This window comes from Ambystoma mexicanum, chromosome 14 (genome assembly GCF_040938575.1).
Source record: "Ambystoma mexicanum isolate Mex_15411 chromosome 14, UKY_AmexF1_1, whole genome shotgun sequence".
In the NCBI taxonomy this organism is placed as follows: domain Eukaryota; kingdom Metazoa; phylum Chordata; class Amphibia; order Caudata; family Ambystomatidae; genus Ambystoma; species Ambystoma mexicanum.
The window spans coordinates 300090196-300115039 of record NC_090940.1 but is presented as its reverse complement, the minus strand read 5'-3'; the positions used below and the strand labels follow the sequence as shown (position 1 = coordinate 300115039).

Here is a 24844-nt window from a genome sequence, read left to right as displayed (position 1 = left end):
AGACTCTGTACTAGTGTTGGGCGAAACGACCACTAGATCGTCCCACTGACCACCTGCTTGAGCCCACTGTTTCGCCAACCATTCCTGCATGGGTCGCATGCGCGCGTGAGGAACCAGGTAAATGCAAGATGCCATCATGCCTAGCAAACACATCGCTCTGCGTACCCTTATTTGGCAACCGGCCTGGGATTGAGGAATCCGCAGCAACATATTTCGAATTCTAGGAACTGTTTTGAGGTGCTTGGCACCAGGCTTGATTTTTTTCTCTTTGATTGAGAAGCCCAATTGGAAGAGGAGGTTGATTGTTCTTTGGATGTTGAGTCTGCAAATTAGGGGGGACTGCCCTGTAATGAGCCAGTCGTCCAGGTAAGGGTACACTGGGATTGCCTCCCCGCGTAGGTGCGCCGCCACCACTGCCAATACCTTGGTGAATACCACTGGAGCCAAGGCTATTGCGAAGGGCAGCACCTTGAACTGGTAGTGCTGGTTGTCTATTTTGAAACGCAAGAATCTTCTGTGCACAGGGATAGGCATCTTTCATATCCAATGTTGCCATGTAATCCCCTTTTTAGTAGGGGGATTACCTCTTGTGGTGTAGTCATGCAGAATTTTTGTGGCTTGACATACTTGTTTGCAGGGTGCAAATCTAATACTGGGTGCATTGTCAGATATGTTTTTGGCACAAGGAAGTAGGTTGAATAAATACCCTTGTTTACCTGGCTGACCAGGACGACTTCTATGGCGTCCTTTGCAAGCAGAATGGCGATCTCCTCGAGGAGGATTTTGTGATGGTCCAACAAGTGTACCTTCTGTCACGGAGGGTGGTCGTGGAGGCGCCCTAGTAACTCTATCCAATATCCTCCGGACACTGTGGACAGCACCCATCTGTCCGAAGTGATTCTCTCCCATGTGTGGGCGAAGGTGGAAATGCGCCCCCCTACTGGGGTTGCATTGGAGGGGACCTGAAGCGGAACGTCACTGTTTACTGGGTGATGTACCTCTACCCCTAGTGCGGCCCCTGCGCTGCCATCTGGGGTAGCCCAGTGAAGATTGGAACTGATTGTTGCCCCATGAGGTTCCCTGATTTTGATAATAGTTGGAACCCCTCTGGGAGCTTTGGCCCCAAAAGTGATGAAAATTGTTTCCCCTGTCCTGAGGATTTATTTGTGAGTTGGGCGAGAGATTTTAGGGTCTCACTCATCCTTAGCTGTCTTTAAGGCTTCCTCCACCGCCTTGCCGAATAGTACGTTCGGATCTACCGGCATGTCTATAAGAGTGGATTGGGTCTCAGGTTTGAACCCTGACTGCCTGAGCCAAGCGTGATGCTTTATAACTGTGCCTTCGGCTATTAACCTTCCAGCATTGTCTGCTGCATCAAAGTTTGTCTTTAGCATGCACCCTGATACAGACCTTCCATCTGCTGCCAATTGAACCAACTGGCTCTTTAGGGGTTCGAGTGTGGAAGATACTAAAGCAGCTACTTGTTCCACTGGTGGCAATTGTAGCTTGCCAAAAGAGTGGCACTGTTGGCAATACATGCCTGATAGGAGGAGGTGGAGGCAACCTTTCAACCTAGAGCGTATAGTCTTTTGATGACCGGGCCTCAGGGACTACTGAAAGTGTGACACCTTTATCAACCGTGGATGGTTGGTCTTTGTCATGGGGCGAGAGCGAACGGGAACGCCCAGAGGACACAGATTCGGTAGACCACTCTGTTGGTGTCTTCCGCTGCCGATCGCTCGACACATGTGTCGAGTCACGGCCGGGGCTGGTGTGTTTAGTGGAGGTAGTATGTGTTGCGCTCTTGCCGCCGGGTGTTGTCCCCACAACGTGGCCGCCGGCCAGTCCTATGGGGTCAGGGGCCTGCGCATGGGTGTCCGAAGTCACCCCTCTGCCCCCCGATTCGGCAGCGTTGCTGCCATCGCTGAACGTTCCCTCCACTTCCCTGGTCTTTAGCTGCCTGGCGTAGTGTGCCCAGTGTTTAGTCGAGCAGTCTTTAAGGGTTTTCGGCTTGAAGAGCTTGCAAGCTCGACAGGTAGCCTCGGGATTGTCTCGTGGGCGACACAGATTGCACGTATTGTGCTTGTCTACCCAGTGAAACTTCCTGTTACACTTTGGGCAGAACTTAAATGAAGTACCCTCCATATGTTATAAAATGGCAGCGAGTGGGTATATGTATGAAAAAAGGTGGAAGGAAGCCTGTTATGACCACCACCCACTCTCCCTACTGTACAGGGCCGAGGCCAGAGGCCTTCCAAGGCCCGACATCTGTCGTGGCAGTCCTCGATGGTGTGCCATGTGAGTGGATGTACAGTTGTTATAAGTGTGCAGATATGGTTACTGTGTATGAATGGCTAGTGACTGCAGACATGAAAGGTATATGAATGGCCATTAAAGCGGTTGGTGCCTTGACAAGGCTTTACTGCTCACAAGTAACTTTTTTCTTGTGCTAAAACCAACCATGGGTGTCCTGTTGAACTATGCACTAGTTTGAGGAGAGTAAGTAAAGGTGCCTGTGAAAGGGCTTGAAGAGGAAAAACCAGGCGGCGGTGGCTAATGCAGAGTGATTCTCGCCTTCCCAGAGCAGTTGGCATACCAATGATTTACCCTTTTCTGTCCAGGACATATGTGGGAACCTAAAAAAGTAGGACATGTGTGCGTTGTTGCCCACATGTTTCGTTTTTTTGCCAGTGGGATATGTGTGCAAATAGTGTGTTTTTTTGGTCACATTTGAAACTTTGCAGTGCATTCTGGGTAAGACATTCTAGTACGATACAAGCAATGCCTTTTTTGATTCCCACAGGCGTCTTCTTTTTTTCCAGAAATGTATGAGGTTCCCTGTTGGCCAAATAGAGCACAGATTTGCTGTTCCCAGGGCTTTTGGTGCACCAGTGTTTAGCCTGTCCCCGACGCGCCCAGGTACCTTTTTCATCGGGATACCTGTGGGAACCTGGGAAGGTAGAACATGCGTTGTTGCCCATGTGTTTCAGTGGTTTCCCAGTGTGAAATTTGCGAAAATATTGTATTTTTTTGGTCCCATTTGCAACTTTGCTGTGTATTCTGTGCAAGAAATTCTAGTGCGATTCACGCAAGTGATGCCGCTTTGGATTCTCACTGGTGTCTTCTTTTCAAAAATGCATTGGGTTCCCCGTTTGTCCTTGGTGGCTGTGACACCCCACGGTCAAATCTGGGGTGTCCACAAGGCCAAAGGCCTGGTCAATCTTGAATTTTCAGAAAATGTGACATACCAATGGTTTACTCTTCTTTTTTTCCACCCAGGTGAGCACACCCACACGTTCGGTCTCCTTTTCATTGGGACATCTGTGTAAACCAGGGACGGTATGCCATGTAGTGTTTTGCGGGCGTTTCAGTCATTTACCAGTGGGAAATGTGTGAAAATAGTGTACTTGTCACATTTACAACTTAACAGTGTTTCTTTTTTTTAAGAAATGCAGGGGGTTCCCCGTTTTCCTTCGTGGCTGTGACACCCCAGTCCTAAATCTCTGGCCTTCCTGCAACGCTAAATACAGTGTCAATCTGGTTTCTCCAGCGCACCTGACATACCTGTACTTTAGCAGTTTCCCTTTCAGACTCGGCAAGTGCACCCACACGTGTGAGGTACTGTTTTCAACAAGACACCTGTGGAAATATGACCAGGTAAAAACTATTTTGTTAGACATCCGTTTAAGTGGTTTCCAAATGGCAAATGCATCCGAATATTTTATTTTTTCAACTTTTCCTAATTGCCCTGCATTCTGGGTAAATAATTCTTCTGCGATCAATAAAAGCAAGATGTATTTTGATTCCCCCAGGTTTCTCCTTTTCAAAACTGCATGGGGTTCACACCTTTCCTTGGTGGTTGTGAGGCCAGAGCCCTCAATGCATGTGCTTGCCGCAAGGCCAAACGTGCTCTTCACAGAGCATTTCCCTGCTGATGGTTTAGCCCTTTTTCTTTGGCCCAGGCCAGTGGACCCACGCATGTGAGGTAGGTCATGAACTGTTCACTGAGCATTTCAGTGGTCCCCAGTAGCCAATCTCAGTGTATTTTTGCTTCTTTTTCACAAGTTCTTGCGCCATCAATACACACTGACTGCATTTGAATTTCCACGTGTCTTCTTTTCGGAAATATATGTGGTTCCTTGTTTTCTTTATGGGAGTGATGCCCCAGCACTACATCTATGGGTTGCCCACAAGGCCCAATACAATCTTCCCAGAGCGTTTGCCATACCCGTGGTTTAGCCATTTCCTTTTAAGCCACGGACAGTGCAGCCAAACATGTGGGGTACCATTTTTATCGGGACACCTGTGGGAATGCAGTCATTCATTTTCTTTCGATTGTGATAACGTTCTCATACATTTGCTACTGTGCTTTGTTTAAACCTTTCATTTCCCAAATGTGCCCTACATTGAGTTGCTAGTTTAGGTACTGTTCATTTTTGTGACATGCACTATTCTTCAAAGGGCTAGCCTGTGTTTTTTGAAAAAATGTATGCTTGCCATTCTTCACCACATTGGTTTCCATTATTTTCAAATGCTATGTAGGTCACTTTAGGCCGTCAGCATATAAATACTGCGTACAATGCTTTAATTTTTGGCTCTGGGTACTGCTTGTTTTCAGAAACATTACGAAAAATGTGTGTTTTCCCAACTAGAAGAGTCAAGGGAATGTAGCGGTGCATTGCTTTTCTGTTTACTCATGGAAAGCATTAGGTTATAAGTGCAAACATGTCCAGCACATTTATTTTGAGTCATTTTTGCAATTGTTTTGTAAATTATAGGAATTGGGGCGGAGGGGGGTAAATCGTTTTTGCCTGATCTACGCACATTACCCCTTTGTGAATTTGGAATTGCATCTACTTTTCAAAAATGTATGCCTTTGTTTTCCCATTCTGGTTTCCTACCCTCCTTATCCATTCCACGCAAGCATGTCCAAATGAAAAAAAGAAAAGGGTAAAATTGCCTAACTCACACTTATGAAAAATATTTGTTTTGTTTCCACGCAACCTGTTCTTGAAAGCTTGGAAGATGGCAAATTCAGAACTGCAAACCTTCTGTTCATAGCTCTTACAAGAAATAAACCACAGGCTTATCGGTAAATCATTGTATTGGCATTTTCTGAAAAACACAACATTGTCATTTATTTTGTTATTTTCTCACATCCCACTACAGCAAAATATGAATCATTGGTGGTGCTACGACCACCTATAGGTGGGAGGAAATGGGTGCACATTTGGCCAGGAAATCACTTGTAACAAAAGATTTACAAGGGATTGAATGCCAACATACAGACATTTCCAAAAAAGGGCCGAGCACTGGGAGGGACAACCCTTAGCAGTTAAGGGGTTAAATAAACAAGACAAAAACCTGCGTTCATTTAGAGCTTGGTGTTGAAGAAAACTAGTCTTGACTACAGTTTGCACCCGACTGAATCTGTGTAAATGATGTGACTTGGGAGATAAGTGCAATTTTATACCCTTGGGCTCTGCTGCATGTGGGCAGCTGCTGGATCGGCAAGATTATTTTCAGCATTATATTCTTCTGTGTTTGCTGTGCTGGACACACAATAGGGAAAGATGTCTACTGATATGGACAGAAAGATTACGTAATGTCTCTGAATTCATTATACCTTTGATAGGAAAACTGAACCATGGTATTATGTGAAGTCTTAAAGACGTGTACCACATGTAGGACATGCTGGTCAATTCTCATTTGCAAGTGCTATCGTATATATAGTGCTCTTGCCATGATTATGCGGTACAACGTCCTTTCGTCGCAGGATGTTTTTTTGCAGGGTTTTTTACCACAAATTTTTTGGGGGGAAAAAACGCATTTTTCCGAAAATGGGAGGGGGACACCCCCCGCCCCAAACAATAAATAAATAAAAAAAATCGATGGGTTTCTTCGGAAAAACAAATTGCGGTAAAAAACCCTGTGAAAAAACATTCCGCGATTAAATTACATGGAACCTATTATGCAACATGTGGGCGAAACCTTGATAGGCTCTTTGGTATTGTATTTGTCGATCTTAGCCCTTCTAGACACACAATGTGTAAATATGCCTATTTGTGTGGGCAGGCATACTGTGTAATGGCTTTGAAGCGAATATAACCTTGATCAAGGTCAATTCTCATTTGCAAATGCAATACTTCGAGTCACAAGAGGGGAGAAAAAAAAACAGTCAATAGTAGATGACAACCGTTGGAAAAAAAAAGTAGTTTTGTTGCTACATTGAAAGACCAATAGTAACAATCACTGCTAGGAATCAATCATTGTTGTTAATTAGAATTAACATTTGAACACTTTTTAAAGGAGCACTGCCACAACCTCTAGAAGCTACAGAGCTTCCCACAGAGTTTTCCTGGTTCAATGGCAGGAGACACTGTGGCCGAAATACATCATAGTACAAGTGAGCCCCACAGAGCATCAGCTCTTTGTTTATGAATATATTCACCAGCTTCTTGCTGGTCTCAAACATCAAGGGATAGAATAGCCAATAAAACAAAGGTAGCATGCGTTAACATTTTACACATTCTTTCAAATGATCATGGGCATTCTTTTCGCTTTTCAGTTCAGCTATTTGGGATTTTCATAGATGTAAACCATTGAGAAAGAGGCAGAAGTTCATTCACACTCCAAATTCAAAACTCACACACATTATTCATATTGCAACCATTATGTTTACCCTCCAAAAGTTCACAATTACAATTAATTGCTTAACATGACACTTGCTTTTTACTTCATAAGCAAACCCCTTTGATTTTTTTTTTACATGTAGTGTTTAGGGGCACACAAGAGATTTGAAGTTATTTTCCATAGCGCACACAGCGATTTTAAGTGTATGAGATAGGAATCTGCAATCATAGCAGTATTTGGGTGGGAGTACGCCCTAACAAATGTCCACCAGTACAACATTTCCATCTCTCCAAGAACTACTACCCTGCACATGCTTCACACCTGGGTTGTTTTGTTACCCTTTTGACTGTATAATGCAGTTCCAGGGAACCACTGAGCTTTTGCCATCCTTTTAAATATGCTGTTATTCAGAGAGCGCTTTACAGACTGTAAGGAGGTTGCTGCCATGAATGTAGCACTATGCTATTGTCAAGTAAGGCATTCAGCTTGCGCTGTGTACCTGGTACCACTGTTTTTGTGGATCTCTGTCGTACTTCAGTTGGTGACGAGTGAGCCATAGTGTTTTCCCAATAGCTGACACTTAAACCCTGGGTTAAGGCTTATCACAGGAAGCCGTTCTCTTGTTTCAGATTTGCCACTTCCATCTACCAGGCATGGAATTCGCCCGGTAGCTCCCGTATACAGGATCCGTTTCCGGTTTCTATGTTGAGGTGTCTTAAATGTAGTTTCAATCAGTGAGAACAAGACATGAGAAACGTGGACAATAACATAACAAACATGATAGGCTGTGTTTGGTATGAATTGCAGGTGAGAATGTCCTGCATACTTTCATGGAGAGTCGTAAATGTGCAGAGAGGACGTTTTTCTGCAGCTGTAGGATGCAACAACAGCAGGATGTTTGCTAAGGTTTGTGCCATGAGGCCAGTTGACATGAACTTATCCGAGTCATATTGTCCATTACCACAAGGTGGACCATGCCTAAGATAGCTGGATTTTAAAGGTTTTTAAATTTCACATGCTGATCTAGCAAGATGTTAAGACATTTGAAACTCCAGACATGCCCATGTATGACATTTTATGTATGACTCAGTGCTGAGGAATCACTTTTGAAGCAAATATAAACAAGAACCAGTTTTTATTTGGTTTCATGTGAATGACTGGTATATTTACACCCCATATGCAGATCACAGTACAAAGTTACATTCAGACATCCAAACTTCAAAAAAGAAATATGTACATAGAATTGAAAAATAGGGTTACACTTTTCTTCACATCAGCAAAAAACTATCCGCAAAGTAAAAAAAGTACTTTGTAAAGGGCTGTAGTTTTTAATTTGTGACCTGAAAAGGAATTTTTGTAATAATATGTATTAAAAATAGGGCATAATTATGCTCTTACTTTGAAAGAATTTGACTACTTTATAAGAGTTGGTGCGAATGTTTGGTGGAAAAGAAGGCTTTGATGAGATACTTTAAGCCAATATGGCTGGCCAACATTTCCATTACCATATAATAAATCCAGTGCTGAAATAACTTTAAATCAAAATTATACACTTTCAATACCAGCTGAATACAGCACTTAATACTGAAAATATTTAACCAGTTTATCCTCTCATGTCAACATACCATTTTTCAATACTGCATGCTTTTCCGACTGCAGCAAAGTACACAGCATCATACACGTGGTCCTGCTCTCATTCCTCAAAGACATTAGCTCAGATGCTTTGAGCTTTAAACTGCTTCTAGTTAATAAATATTTACACTTGGGCATCATGTGCTATCTCATCCAAGAAGAACGTCCCATTCCTCCGACTGGTGGCATACCAGGTGGTGGTATTGGAGGTGGCACAGGAGGCTGCCCGCCAGGGGGGCCAGCAGGAGGGGGATAGTTAGATGGTGGCATCCCCATCCCAGGGGGCGGATGTTGAGGAACTGCATGTGTCGGAGGCATTCGTGGAGGTGGGAAGTTAGGATTGTATGAAGGTGGAGGATATCCAGGGTTTGGAGGAGGGATATTGGGTGGGGGGAAATTAGAAGGCGGAGGAACTGGAGGCGGTGCATTAGGAGGATAGACGTGTGGGTGGTATGGCATATTGTGGTGAGATGGTGGCCCATATGATGGTGGCAAAGACCCATAGGATGGACCTTCAGTTTTCATCATTGACTGGAGACTCTGATAGCCCTCACCAGACATGTAGGAATTAGTAGTAGACATCCCAGTTATATAGCTATTTGGAGGAGGTGGCGGACGATGAGCCAGAGACAAGGACTGATGTACAGGGGCGGAATGTGATAAAGTAGGAATCTGGATTTTTGGCATATCTCCAACATCAGTAGTACCAGTCTGATCTCCATCTCCAACTGGAACAGTTGTTACTAGAGGTGGCTTGCGATCTGGAAGAAATAAAAGCCTTAATTAATTCTTAGAAATTGTGTGATTATGGCAATTGTATAAATAAACTGTACACAATATAAAGCTATTTCACAATCAATGCGTTCTATGAACCATTAAAGTGTGAAATGGCTCATACTAGTCCTTGGATTCACACCATCAATCAGTAAATGTATACAATGTGCCAAACACACACCGTTTATCAAATAAACTAATATAAATAGATTCACAGGTATACAGTCACAAAAATAGGATATTACAAAATAAATGGTACATTTCTATACCATGAACAGACATTTAAATAAAATCTTACCAGAACATTATTGTAGGTGTAATGTACAGCTAAACAGCAAGATAAAATCCATTGTTTAAGGGCACACCTTAATCTAGCACAATTGGAAATGCAACCTTAATAAATGTACTTATGCACCTATTTGTATCTGATCTACTCTAAAGTTTGCCCATTTGGAGCAGACCCAAGTGTGATTGGAATGCCTCAATTATTTACATAGAATGCAAGAGCAATTCCATTTGAATTCAAAAGGCAATGCCAAAGTTGAAAGAAAAACTGCTACTACTTTCACATGTCCAGTAACTTATTGAAGTTACTGGACCCATGATGTATCTGCTGGATAGGACCCAGATTTGAAACGTGCGAGTAGAAAAATGAATGACTTTAGACAGTGTTTAAAATACACAAGTTTGAAAATTAAATAGTTTGTTATTGTCACACAGCGGACGTTGATCGACAAACCGGCCAAAACACGGAATTTGGTTAACAAAGAATAAACAAATCGTGTCTGAATTAAACACAAAGTTGCAAGGACGCTCCTCAACGGCTCCTTCCATGTGAGTGGCATCTTTGTTCCTGGTTTGGCATTCTTCTCTGGCTTTAGTACACCTTGGTACCACGTTATTGATTTCCCTTTGACTCATGGCTTGTTTTGGATTCAGTGCCAACGACTTCTAGATACTCTTTGAAACTAGCTTTGGTTTTGTCCCTCCTGAAGGATTGTGACTTTTGTCTTGGCTCACTTCTGCGTTCTCCTGGAATCTACCAGTTTTTGGACTTGGCTCTGACCCATTGTATTGCTTTGCTGGACTTGTGATTTGGACCATGTAAAACTTGTTTCCCTGCATCATCCCTTAGCTACTGTCCTTGTTCCGTCCAGGCAGGTCCCTGCAGTCATCTCTTCCCACCTGCTGCCTCGTCAGGGTAGCCCTTCGGCTGGGAGAAAATGTGAAGGTAGCTCTGTTCTCTGTCATTCTGGGTGGCAGTGTTCACATTTGTCGTTCAATGAATGAACTGTTAATGTGCTGCAGTTTACGTGCTGCAGCCTACCCCTGCCCATTTGAGCAATTATAATTTTTTTTTTTTTTTTTTTTATAACGTGCTTAATACCAAAGAGGTTTCTAAGCGCGGACCCGGGATTCAAACCTGTGCTGCTCTGCGCTGTCTTGCTTCCAAGATGAGCACGTTGCCACTGAGCTATACTACCTGTGGGCCCTGCTCACCTTCACAGCTGCCTACAGCAGGACAAAATGCAGATGAGAAAAGGCATCTTAACAACAGCATCACACTTACTGCTACAAAACATACATTTTGTTAGCGGTGTGCAGTGGCTTTCAGTCAGTTGACACAGTGATGGGACATTACGAAGTAAAAGCCCCCCCCTCCACTCCAAACACACTCCAGTTATCTACCAAAGCTGTCTGATACCTGCACAATTTCAAATAAGTAATGAAATAAAGATTTTAACATTTTAAAAGTTAATTTGTATCCATTGTGTCTAACTTAAAATTGAAAAAGGTTTTTGCTTTTATGTACCTGATCTAATATTCTTATCATGTAACAGCAAGTGGGAAGTGTGGTACAATCGCTATACCCAGGTGACCTTGCTACAAAACCTATTTGAGCATGTGCCTTAAAGTGCTAAAACTACAGTGGCAAGAAACTGGAAACACTTTAACCTGCATCATGTTGTATTCTGGGAATTGCAATTTTCCATTCAGGATGTGCAAATAAAGTCACAATTATATTCTTTTGCATTAACATGTTTCCACAAGGATAGAGATGGCATACATTACTCCCCGTACTCATATTTCAGATGCTTGTAGTCATTTGTAATGCGCCTGTACACAAGTGTTTCTAGGCACGACAAGGGAGGGAAGACAGAAAGAGGACAAAACAAACTACCTTACTAGGCCTTGTGTCATTCAGATCGTGCAAGTGCAGGAGGGGGAGGGAGAAGGGGAAAGTGCCAAGGAAAGGAGACGTGCATTGCTCTAAGTAAGCGCAACCAGGGCAGCACGGCTTTGGGTAAGTGCAAGGAGGCAGTCGACTGTTACAGATACAGCCCCTAAAGTACATGGTGGGCCTGGAGGCAGTACAGGGGTGACTGGTCGTGGAGGGGCCTGGTACCCAGTGAGACTCTGAGGGTAGGCGGGCCATCAGTCAGCGCAGCAGACAGGTAGGTTAGCAGGGGAGGGAGAAAGCAGAGGTGAAAAGGAAGGTCTTGAGTTGCTTCCGGAACCTCAGGTGGTCCGGCTCAAGTTTGAGAGGGACAGGGAGGCCAATCTAGAGGGAGGCACCTGCAGAGGAGAGAGATCTACCCCCACCCCACTCTCTGCCTGGAAAAGTGTCTGACCCTCAGAGAGTTAGAGGTGGCTGAGAACTTGAGAAATAAGGTGTTTTGGAAGAGAGAGTTGGATGTAGTGTGGGGCATGGCACCAGAGAGTCTTGTGGACGATGCAGAGGGTCTTGAACTTGATCCTTGCAGCCACCGGGAGCCAGTGGAGAGATTTCAGGGCTGGAGAGATACGGTACCTGGGCTTGAGGCCAAGGACAAGTCTCGCAGTCCTGTTCTGAATTAGTTGCAGAGGGCGGACAGTAGAGGAAGGGAGATGGAGAAAGAGGCTGTCGCAGTAGTCCAGCCTAGAGAAAACCAGGGCTCTGGAGACAATGTGCTTCTGGGGGAAAGTGAGAAAAAAAAAGAAGAAAACCTCTAGGTGTAGCTTGTAGTGGGCCTTCCTGGAAACGTCTGATGCGATGAGAGAAGGAGAGAGTGGAGTCGTAGAGGACTCCTAGGTTTTGTGCCTCACAAGAAGGTGAAGGAAGAGGGCGGAAAGAGAGGGGAAGCGGGTGCAGGAGCCCCAATGAGAAGGATCTTAATCTTACTGGCATTAAGGCAGAGATCGTTGGAGACGCACCGATCCTGAATCGCAGATAGACAGTCGGGAATGAGCGAGAGAGGAGAGGAAGCTGAGGGGAGCCTGAAAGAGAGCTGAGTGTCATCCGCATAACGCTGAAAGTTAGAGAAGATAAAGATAAGGTGGGCCAAAGGAGCCAAGTACACATTGAAGAGCCAGGGTGACAGGCTACATCCCTAGGGGACACTACATGTGGAGAGAGAGAGAGGTGGTGGAGAGAAAGGACCCAAGTTGGACCTGAGAGAGTCGGTCCAGTAGGAAGGAGGACAACCACTCCAGGGCCAGATCCATGATGCCCAGGTTCTCACAGAGTCGATCAGTCAGGATGGCATGGTAGACCGTATCAAAAGCAGATGAGAGGTCAAGGAGGATGAGTATTGATATTGATATGTTATTTCCATCAGGCTCATACACACGTGTTTCAGAGCGTGACAAGGCAAGGGAGGGGAACAGGGGAGAACAAAACAACGATCTTACTAGGCCCAGTGACATTGAGAATGTGCAAGTGCATCAGAGAGGGGGGAGGGGAAATGTGCATGGAAGGGGGAGAAGTGGAAAGTGTGGAGCAAAGAAGAAACAGATAAATAATAATAAATAAATAAACAGTGGTAGTGAAGCCAAAAAGTGGAAAGTGCTGGGTTTAAGGCAGCAGACAGGGTAGGTCTGATAAGTGCAGGAAGAAAAAGGGGTGGGGTCTGTATGGGTACAGATACAGACCCCAGTGCGGGAGGGTGGCAGGGTGAGCAGGTACCTGGGCAGGGAGGACAGAGTGCACGTGCCAAGAGAGAACAGATCAGCAGGGGAGAGGGGGAGCAAAGGCAGAAGAGGAAGGTCTTGAAGTGCTTCCGGATCCGGAGATGGTTCTCCTCAAGTTTTAGAGTGTCAGGGAGGCTGTTCAAGAGGGAGGCCCCTGCCGAAGACAGATATCTACCCCCAGCACATGTCTTTGAAAAACGACTGACCCTGAGGGAGTTGGAGGTAGAGGAGTGAAGAGCTCGAGAAGAGGTATTTTCAGAGGGATAGCTGAAGGTATTTTGGAATCAGGCCCCAGAAAGCCTTGTGGACAATGCAGAGGGTTTTGAATGTAATCATTGTATCCAATGGGAGCCAATTGAGATATTTCAGAGCTGGAGAGATACGATCCCAGGGCTTGAGGCCAAGGACAAGTCTTGCAGTCCTGTTCTGGATTAGTTGCAGAGGGTTGAGAGAGGGGCAGGTGGATTTAGAAAGAGGCTGTTACAATAGTCCAACCTAGAGAGAACCAGAGCTGGGGAGACGGTGAGCTTCTTGGGGAAGGAGAGGAAAGGCAGAGTACCTGAGGAGGTGCAGTAAGAAGTTTGACTTTTTAGAGACATCAGAGATGTGGGCGGAGAAGGAAAGGGTGGAGTCAAAATGACCCTAAGGTTCTTAGCCTCGCAGGTGGGGTTAAGGAGGAGGGCCAAGGGAGACCGGCCAGAGAGTGAGGGTAAAGGATGGTGAAGGTGTGCCGATGAGGAGGATCTCCATCTTGCTGGCAATCAGACAAAGATCTTTGGTGACACACCAATCTTGAATGGCAGTTAGGCAATCAGAGATGAAGGAGAAGAGATGGCTGAGGGCAGCCTGAAAATGCGTGTCGTCAGCGTAGCGTTGGAAATTTGAGCAGAAAACGGCAATGCAGTGGGCGAGAGTTGCTAGGTATTGGTTGAAAAGCCAGGGCGAGAGGTTAGACCCCTAGGGAACACCACAGGTAGAGAGGAAGATAGATTAGTGAGCAGATCTTCACGGATGTTCAGGAGAGCAGTTTCCGTGCCTCTGGCTGCTATGATGCCAGACTATGGTCACGGAGACAATCAACAGATTCAGTGTGGCGAGTAAGTTGAGAGATGGCCAGCTTTTCCAAGCGTTTGCCCAGGAAAGTAATGATAGAGATCGGGCAATAGATTTCCGGACAGTTAGGATCGTCAGAAGGCTTTTTAAGGAGGGGGTGCACAAGGGAGTACTTGAGGAGAGAGGGGAAGTTCCAGCGGCAAAATAGATATTGCAGAAATCTGCCAAGGCTGGATAGCGTTCTTTGAAATATGATCTCCTTCCCTGCCGGGTGCTATGGAAACAAAGTCTTGGGCTGTTTCCCTTAGAGATTTAGTTTTGTTTATGCAGTACAAGACTGCCCTTCTTACATCTAGGGTATGGAGGCTTCCTTCAGCCGAGTTAGATAGATTCGAAAATAGTGGGTAGTTCAATGGACTGGGTAACATGGAACTTAGAAATGAAGTTAGGTGAGAACCTAGGGTGTGTTCTAAGAACCACCTTGTCCTTGTGGCTGATAATGAAAGGTTCTTGTAATGAGAGTGCCTGTAGTTCAATGACTTATAGAGGCGATAGCTACTAGAAAGGCAGTCTTGTAAGTTAAATGTTTTGGGCTTGCTTTGTGCATAAGCTCAAAGTTGGGACCCATGAGCTTTGTAAGGACCACGTTAAGGTCTCAACCTGGTGGAGGATTTGAAATGGGAGGGTATAGTCTCTTTACTCCTTTCATGAATGCTTTGATAACTGGTACCTCCCATCATGACACTTTGCTTTGGGATGTAGTGTAAGTAGGTAGAGCTGCTAAGTGTCCTATAATGGAATTAAATACTAAACCTGAGTCTAGCTGGTAAAGCATATAGTGAAGAATGTTAGATGGTGAACATTCAATTGGATTTAGGTTTTGTGATCTGCTCCAAATGACAAATTTCTTCAATTTGTTAAAGTATCAGTGTCTGGTGTTGGGTTTCCGTGCTTCTTTGAGGATAGCCATACACCTTTGTGGAAAATGTAAGTGCTCAAATTCTATGATTTAGGTAGCCAAGCTGTCAAGTTCACAGTTTGAGGGTATGGCTGGAGTGTTGTCCCCTCATGCTGGGACAGCAAGTGGAAGTGGCACAGAAGTTTGATTGGTTTGCACACTGCTAGTTTGAGTAGGTGTGGAAACCATGGTTGTCGTGCCCACATTGGAACGATTAGGATTAGAGTAACTTGTTCCTGGTGCATCCAGTGCACTATATTCTTGAGGAGTGGTGTTGGTGAAAACGCATAGCCACATTTCCCTGACCACAGGACGTTCCCCTTGGACCCTGGTTGGCGGAAACCTGGATGCAAAGCCTGGGCATTGTGCGTGTAGGTTTGTTGCAAATAAATCCTAGCAGTGGATGCCCCACACTTGGTGAAGATCTTGTTTAAAATATCATTGTGAATTTGCCACTTGTGTTCCTCGGGTAGAGGACTTCTGCATAGAGTGTCTGCTAGAGCATCGAGTTCCCCTGGAACGTGGTGTTGTGAGAATCTTTTGGAATAACCTGGACAGACTTAGAGAATGTGTCCCTCTCTGCTTGTTTAGATAAAACATGGCAGTGGTGCCGCCTGAGCGATCTTGCAATGTCAGACCTACTAGATGCTGCTGAAAAACTTGTAGTGCTTAGAGTACTGCTAGCAGTTCTAGAAGATGCATGTGGTTTTGGGCTATAGTCTGTGCCCACATGCCATTTGCTTTGCGATGAAGATAGTGGGCTCCCCACCCTGAGAGTGAGGCAGCTGTTCGAATCGTTTGTACTGGTGGACTGCGAAAGGGTTTTCCATTTAGCAAGATGTCTTTGGACCACCAGCGTAGAGCTTGTACTTAGGTCAGCGAAACAACCACTAGATCGCCCCACTGACCGCTTGCCTGAGACAATTGTTTTGCTAACCATTCCTGCATTGGGAATCGGGTAGATGCATGAGGCCATCATCCCAAGCAGGCGCATTGCCTTGCGCACGGTTATCTGGCGACCGGCTAGAAAATGAGGTACTTGAAACATGTTTTGTACCTTTTAGTTTGAGGAGACTAGCAGCTCTTCTGAGTCTCTATGATTCCTCCCAGAATTTTTTTTACTCGACTGGGGAAGAGACTTGACTTTTTCTTGTTGATGGAGAATCCCAATCGGAACAACAAATCGATTGATCTTTGGGTGTTGAATTTGAATATTTGTGGAGTCTCCCCTATGATTAGCCTTCGTCCAGATAAGGGTTCACTAATATTTATTCTCTGCATGGGTGCACTGCCACCACTACTAGTACCTTTGTGAAAACTCTTGGAGCTGAGGCTATGCCGAAGGGGAGTACCTAGAATTGGTAATGTTCTCCCGCTATTTGGAAGAGCAGATACTTTCTGTGCACTGGGAACATTGAAATCCCCCTGTTTTAAGAGAGGGATCACCTCCTACAGTGTTGTCCTGCGAAACATCTGTGGTCTGACATATATGTTTGCTTGGTGCAAGTCTAGTACAGAGTTCATGATTAAGTATTTCTTTGGCACAAGGAAGTACGTTGAATAGATACCCTTGTTTACCTGGTTTGCTGGGACTATTTCTATAGCGTCCTTTCCAGCAGGGTCTTTACTTCTACTTGTAGTACAAGTCTTTCTTTTAGTGTCATTTTCCTGTGTCTTGGCAGATTGTTGAGTGGTTTCTGCAGAAGTTCTATACAGTACCCTCCTGCCACGGTGGACAACATCCACTTGTCTGATGTGATCCTTCTCCCATGCGTGGGTGAACTGAGAGATGTGACCTCTGAGTGAGCAGCATGGGAGGGGACCTGAATCAGGGTGCCATTGTTTAGAGGTAGTGGAGCCTTTATTGTCGGAGGCCTTTCCTCTGCTTCTGGATCTTTTGTATCCTCTTTGAAAACCGCCAGATGACCGGCATGGTGTGTTGCCCCACGATGGGGACTGTCTTCCCTGATTATAGCTTAAGGAGCGTTCTGGACATTGTCCACGAAAATAATCTTTTGATGTTAAACGCCCCCCTTTCTGGGGAAAAAGGCTTATTTAGACAGTTGTCCTAACTATTTTAAGGTGTCATTCTTCTTTGGCACTTTTTAGTGCATCCTCAACTGCTTTGCCAAACAAAGTGATACCAGTCCTAATCACGATCTGTTACGTGTTTATCTCATGTTATCTCTGCCTGTCTAGATACTGTACAAGTTATGTCTCTCGATGTCACCTTGCATTCGATGTAAACCAGAGCAACGTTGTTGCCCACTGTATACTGTTTTCCTGCCTACTATCCCTATTACTGCTTACTCCTGCAAGATCTTTTTGCAAGATGCGACTAATTTCATATGCATATGCTCTGTATGTCCTCGGTCGGATGGGAACACCCACCCCACATTGACTGTGGCTACTAGCTTCCTGACCAATTGCTCCTGCCTTAGCAACGCCTTGAAATGTATAACTACCTGATATTCCAATCCTTGACATAGTCCCTGCACGTATAACGTTACTGGTGTCTGACCGGGTCACCGCTGTGCAACCGGAGCAAGGACAGATTCATTTCGTATGTTTATGCTCTGTAGTATCTTTGGTCAGATGTTAAATAACCATGATTGTCCACCTGTGTAACCTCACTTAACGTGATGCTTGGCCAACATAGTGATATGCCTTGTCCCTTGTCTAGTCTCCACCTACAAAGACACCTGTGACCACTTCCATACCACACTAACTTGTGACCCACTATCCTACTTGACAACCGACTTTGCTAAACTGCTTGCACCGTGCAGTACTTTAGAACATAACTGTCCACTAGCCAGACACACACACTGACTAGTCATATTCATGTCTTCTCTATATATTGGGCTTACACTTCTACTTCGTGCTAGCAACCTATTCGTGTTAACAATGGACACTACAGTTTCGAGCAATGACTTCATGCTACCTACTATGAACCTCACTCATATACCTAGTATGCATAGCATCTCACTATCCATGTCTCTGACACTACTTTGGTCGGACAAAATACCACCAACCACTTTCCTCCCACCCTGTCTTCCGGCAACGATCAAAATCAAGTGTCCCTTGCCCCCTGGACTTCGTACCTCGCCACCGCTCACTCCCGCCCAATGGATCAGCCTTTATGCCACTAAGCCTACACCAAACCAACCTTGTCCCACAAAATATAGAAACCAAAGACTTGGTTCCAGATTCATGCCATTATTGCCCACCTTGAACCATAAACTAAATACAAATGCTAAAAGTCAAACTACCACTAACCAATCAATAGCAAGAACTAAGGTTATATCCACCATCAGTAGTACCCTTACAAAAATGTTCCCACCATTATTGAAACTACGACTAATACAACTATGAAATCGCATAACCCTACCACTCTGAATAAGGGCGCTTTGATAAATGCCAGATCCCTACTAGCCCATGCACTTGACATTGCTGATATCATAACCACTAATGACTTGGACTTCCTAGCCACTACAGAGACTTGGCGACATGCCGCGGCAGGACCGTCTCTCACCCTCGCCATCCCCCATGGGTACTCCATCATACGAATCGACAGAGAAACCACCAAAGGAGATGGTGTCGCTTGCATTGCTAAATCAACTCTAGGCATTAGGCCTTTACCTAGCCAAACATTCCCTTCAGGGGACTTATCCTTCAAATTACCTCTCACAGCCTCCTGAACGCTCACCACTCATCTGCTATACAGACCTCCTGGTCCACTCTCCGCCTTCGAAGAGGACATTTCTATTTTCCTCACTAAACCGAGCTCACAGATTCTACTAATAGGCGACCATAACTTAGGCTTCCAAGACCCCAAAGACGATAAAGCGCTAGTGCTTGCAAACACTATCTCAGAGCTTGGCTTCACACACTGTATCACCAAACCTACTCACAACAAAGGAAGAATACTCGACTGGCTGGCCGACCTCAACTGTGACATCAGAATTCTATCTAACACTTCATGTGCCTGGTCGGATCACAACCTCATTACTTTCCCTATAAAGGAAGATCATCATACAAGCCATAGACTACCCCCGTCACGCTCGCATGGATTCCACAGGGGCGCCGAACGCAGCTGGACTGCTGCGGTCTCCACCAGTGTGACTCGTAGCGAAGTGATGATCGACTGCACTTGCCCACTCAGTTTCGTCTGCCTGGACCGCAAGAGGATTTTCCTAGAAGCAGTAAAGGGAATTAGCCACCCGTGGTAGAGGGGTTAACACTAACACTATCGTCCCGAAAACTTCTACTAATTCCCCTTTGTAAAGTTTCACCTTATAGTTAAGAAGGATGAACTCTCCATCCTGCGTTTGGAGTGCAGGGGCACGTAGAACTTCAGTTACTTCACTGATCCGAAGGTATTTGGCAGAGTTCCAGACAAATAATGACTCTGAGGTTAGTTGTGTGTAAACCAAATGTATAGTTATTTTAGAGTTCAAATGTCGGTTTATTCACTCATGCTCCTTTCATACCTTTCCCCATGCAGCGTGGTCCAAAGAGCGAGTTTGCCTCGATGGATGAAGGTAGCGCCTTGGTAAGAGTCTGTTTGCACCAAGCACTGTTTAGCAAGTAATATTGTTCCAAGTGCAATTAACCAATAGTTCTCCATCTTCGTTGCAGGTGCGGCGCCTTTGCGAAAATGTCGAGCGTAGAATGGTGACCAGCGCTGCCTCGAGTGGTAATGGCAAGTAAGTATCTTGCGGTAAGTAAGTGAATGCCTTTGGCAGAACCCCGCTCACCTTTTGTTTGTTCTTGTTTTTCAGATGCTGATGTTGCGAGCAGCGATTCAACGGCCACCGTGCTGGGTCGAGAAGATGCTCTAATGATAGGCGAGTATGGTGCGGCGCTGCAGCTGGCAATGCGACGCGGTTGTTTTAAATGTTTTTCCCCTTTCTCACAGGTGCGGCTGCTCCTGGAGAAGATGATGACCAAATGGGAATCTTCCTGTTCTAACCTTCTCTTCTTCTTCTTTCCTTTTCTCTAGGATCGGCTCCGGACACAACGGGTAGACTGTAGACTCAATACTGGACTGCTGACACGGTGAGCGTTACGCTGCTGAGATGCAGAATAACGCGAAGTGTGTGCTGCTCTTCAGGCGTGGTTTAAATAGCATCAAAAAAGTAGTTCCCAGGTAAAGTTCCAGTACCACACCCAAGTAGTAAAATAGTTCCTAAAGGAAAGTAGTCCCTTCATGGCCTCATGATGGCCTGGACGTGAGTTCTTTGCAGGATGACCTGCACAGTTTAAAGATGGCAATATGAGCCTGGCGCCTACGGCGCCAGGACTGAACCCATATAGCCCCTAGGCAGGGTTTTGGGAATACCTGGGTCTTTGTAGATGCCTGTTCCCTGGATAGATGGATCTGTTCCGGATGTCTGGGGGCAGGCATTGTGACAGCACTCCCCCACCCAAGACCCCTCCTAAGGCGGTTCTCCTTACTGGCCCCGGCTCGTCAGGGAAATTCTGGTGGAACCTTTTTTACCAGTCGAGGTGCATGAATATTGTCACTTGGTTCCCATGACCTTTCTTGTGGACCATAACCTTTCCAGTCAATCAGATAAAAAAGTCTTGATTTTACTATTTTTGAGTCCAAAATATTTTTTACTTCAAATTCTGGTTCTCCGTCTATTAGGATGGGATTAGGTGGTTTAGTTAGTGTTGTCCCTGGCTGTACTGGCTTTAAAAATGAAACATGAAAGACTGGATGAATTCGCATATTTGACGGTAACTCCAATCTGACAGCCGCGGGATTAATAATGGCTTTAATAGTGTAAGGTCCCAAATACTTGGGGTTAAAGGCGCAAGTCCCCTTTAAAGGTATGTGTCTTGAAGCTAGCCAAACTTGGTCTCCTATCTGGTATTTCGGAGCTTCGCTTCCATGTTGATCTGTGGTTTTCTTGCATCTCTCTTTAGCCTGGTTCAGATGTTCAGTTACTCTTTTAAAAGCCTGTGTTATAGTGGTGTGTAGGTTGCTCACGGCGGGCATCTCTAAGTGTTGAGGCGGGTCGAGTTCAGAGGTTCGAGGATGGCATCCTTATATAGTGTAAAATGGACTTTGTCCTGTTCCTGAGTGCAATGAGTTGTTGTAGGCATACTCGGATATCCACAAAATGTCCTTCCAATTGCCTTCGGTTTGATGTAACATGCACCGTAGATATTGCTCTAGTGTTTGATTGGTCCTCTTAGTTTGACCATCGGTTTGAGGATGGTGGCTGGTTGATAGTCTTGCATCGATTTGGGCCAATTGACAGCATTTCCTCCAAAATTGAGAAATTAACTGACTTCCCCGGTCTGAAACCAGTACAGAGGGGAATCCGTGTATTCGGACAATATGTCCTAGAAATTCTTTGGCCAAGGTCGAGGCTGAAGGTAGACCCTTTAGTGGAATGAAATGAGCCATTTTGGAAAAAAGATCCACTATTACTAGGATGGTGCTGTACCCATTACATAGGGGAAGGTCAGTAATGAAGTCAAGGGATAAGGTATGCAAAGGCGTAGGTGGAATGTTCAAAGGTTGTAATAGACCTGCTGGTTTCTTCTACTGGGTCTTACTTTGGGCACAAATACCGCAAGACAGTACAAATGACTTAATGTCTTTCCGCCAAGTAGTCCAATAGAATTGTCTTTTGATATTGGCCTCGGTTTTAGCGATCCCAGGATGCCCTTCTACCAAAGACTCATGATAATTGGAGAGAACATGTTCTTGTAGTTCTTTAATTGGTAGGTAAAGACGTCCTTGATAGTATGGTAGGTGATCGATGACTGAATAATCGTTGCCTTTGTTTAACCAGCTTTGTAAGGCTGCAGGGTTCAAAAGTTGCTTAATCTCTTTATGGACGTCTTCCAGAGTCTGTAGAGTAGCTATTCCAAGAATTCTTCTCTCTGAAATTATGGGTACAGGTTCTGGATTTGAATATGCTTCTCCCATTCCAATACGAGATAAAGCATCTGCTTTGCCATTTCGACAACCAGGTCGGTAAGTTATCACAAAATCATATTCTGCAAAAAATAAGGCCCATCTAAGTTGGCTTGACGATTGGGCCTTGGCTGTCTTTTAAATATTTTAAGTTCCTGTGATCCGTGATTACAGTGATGGTGTGTCGAGCTCCGAGAAGATAATGCCGCCAGGCCTTGAACGCCGACTTGATGGCCAGTAATTCCTTGTCGGTAACTGCATAGTTTAACTCAGGTGCTGAAAATTTCCGTGACCAGAATGCCACCGGGTGAAGTTGAGCAGTCTCAGGATCCTTTTGGGAAAGGACACTTCCCATGGCTAAGCTGGATGCATCTGTTTCAACCACGTACAGAAGTTTGGGCGTGGGTGCTTTAAAACAGGAGCTGAAGTGAATTTCTGTTTTAGGTCTTGAAAGGCCTTTTCTGCTTCTTCAGTCCACTGGAAGCGTTTATTCTTCCACAAAAGAGCTGTGATGGGGTGTACAAGATGTGAAAAATCAGGAATGAATCTGCGGTAAAAATTCGCAAATCCAAGCATACTCTGTACCCCTTTAATCGATGTAGGTGAGGGCCACTTGAGGATTGCACCCACCTTTCGTGAATCCATTCGACCTCCATTTGGGGTCAGGATAAATCCAAGGAATTCGACTTCCAAAGTATGAAAAACGCACTTTTCCAATTTTGCATCTAATTTATGCCGACATAGTTTTTCTAGTACAGCACGAACATGTTTCACATGGTCTTGTTCAGACGAGGAGTATACTAAGATGTCGTCTATGTATACAACAACACAGACGTCTGAGTTCGCGAAGGACATCGTTCATAAAATACTGGAAAGCTGCCAGTGCGTTGCAAAGCCCGAAAGGCATCACCTGGTATTCAAACAATCCATATTTGGTACGGAAGGCAGTCTTCCATTCGTCGCCCTTTTTAACGCGTACCAGATGATACGCCCCTCGGAGGTCCAATTTAGTGTAGATACGAGCATCTTTCACTTGGTCCATTCGTTCTGGGATCAGGGGCAACATGTATCGTTTTTTTACCGTTATTTGATTTAATGCGCGATAGTCAATACAAGTCCTGAGGTCACCTTCCTTTTTCGCAACGAAGAATAAAGACGATGCCACCGGAGACTTGGACGGGCGACTGAAGCCATTAGCTAGGTATTGATCCAAATATTGCCGTAAATGAAGATTTTCGGGTTCTGTGAGGGTGTAGATTCTACTGCATGGAACTTGAGCGCCAGGTAGGAGATCGACCTGGCAATCGTATGATCTGTGGGGTGGTAACGTGTTTGCTTGGTCTTTTTGGAAAACATCCTGAAATTCCTGGTATTCCTGGGGTAACTGAGTTGTCGGATTCGTGACCGTAGCCAGTTTTTTTATCAAAGTTCTTTCAGGGTAACAAGTGTGTGCACAATCCGAGAAGGTCACTCTTTTCTCGCCAGTCAATACAAGGATTATGAGTTTCCAACCATGGCATCCCCAGAATTATTTGGAACTGTGGGGCCTTGATTAAGTCAAACACAATGTTCTCTCGATGCCCATCTTGACCCAACAGTGTCATCTCCATAGTTGAATGAGTTACTGGACCGGAAGCTATTTCAGTCCCATCGACAGTTGGGATTACATCAGTTGTGTTTTTTTCGCAAAGAGACACGTTCATCCTTGCAGCCAATTCTTGATCCATATAGTTTCCTATGGCTTCGCTATCCATGTATGCTCTCACTGCATGCATACGAGATGGCTGTCGATTTATACGGACCATTGGTATAATTAGATGCAAGGTCTGAGTGTCCTCCTTCATGCTCGGCAAGCGGACCTCTACGCTTGTCGGGCGTGGTCGTTTCCAAGCTCTGATTCCATATTGATTTTGTCGGCGACTCCTACCACCTTCTTGGGTGGTTTCACTGGGCAATCCCGTAAAAAATGCCCCGCGGTTCCACAATACAAACACAATTGTAACTGTCGCCTCTTGTCCCTTTCTTTTTGAGTCAAAGGTCCTTTAACCCCCCCAATTTCTGATACATCAGTTCCTTTGGGGGTGACGTTGTCCTTAGATCTTACCAATACTCGATTCTCGAATCTAGCCCGATCAGCCTTTCGATTCTGAAGTCTGATCTAACTGAACAACCAGGTCAATGTATTCAGCACATTCTTGAGGTGGGTTCACTACTTGTGCTAAAATGTCTTTTAGTTCACCTCGTAGCCCACGATGAAATAGCGTAATCCGCTTGACTTCTGGCCATCCACTTTCTACCAACAACCTATTGAAAGTTGCGATGTAGGTCAGCAATTCCTGGTTACCCTGACGCAAGGACAAAAGTTTGCTATCCAAAGCTTGGCCTTGAGAATGTCGGGCAAATGCTTAGATGAAACCCTGAAAATCCCAAAAAAGAGGGTCATCCTGGTTGACTAGTGGAATAGACCAATCGGCTGCACTGCCGCTGAGGTACGATAGTACAAATGCTACCTTTGGCTTGATCATTCGGAAAGGCTCCAGGCCTACATAAAAAGTGCAAGCGGCACTGGTTCATAAACACGGCAAACCTTTTAGGGTCCCCCGCAAAGCATTCGGATGGTGCTAAAGGGACTATCCCTGGTAGAATCACTTGTACTGGATTACTTGATTGAGCTTGGGCAGGAGCTCCCCCAAGTCCAGGTAAAGGTAAAGGTGTGTGTCCAGCTTGAGCTTGAAGTAATTGTCTGGTGAGATCATCCATACGTTCTTTTGCCACAATCAGTTCTCTCCTGAGAGCATTAGTCTCTTCACGGGCGGAATGCACTTCAGCCCTAAATTCCTCCAGTAGTTGGGCTAATTGGTCAGTCTCTGGGGTCTCCATGGCGCCTGGGTGGAGATTTGTAGTAAGGC

The 24844-nt window shown here is 45.1% G+C and overlaps 1 protein-coding gene across 2 annotated transcripts in view; it reads right to left on the bottom strand.

The window, feature by feature from the left end:
- Positions 1-7751: 7751 nt before the first annotated feature.
- The window catches only part of CCNK (cyclin K), an 879634-nt gene continuing 862541 nt past the window's right edge, over positions 7752-24844 (bottom strand). For both annotated transcript variants that reach the window (XM_069637425.1, XM_069637424.1), the window contains one exon: positions 7752-9026. In XM_069637425.1, the coding sequence (XP_069493526.1) occupies positions 8410-9026 (617 nt within the window). In that variant the 3' untranslated portion in view covers positions 7752-8409. The remainder of the gene's footprint in view (positions 9027-24844) is intronic.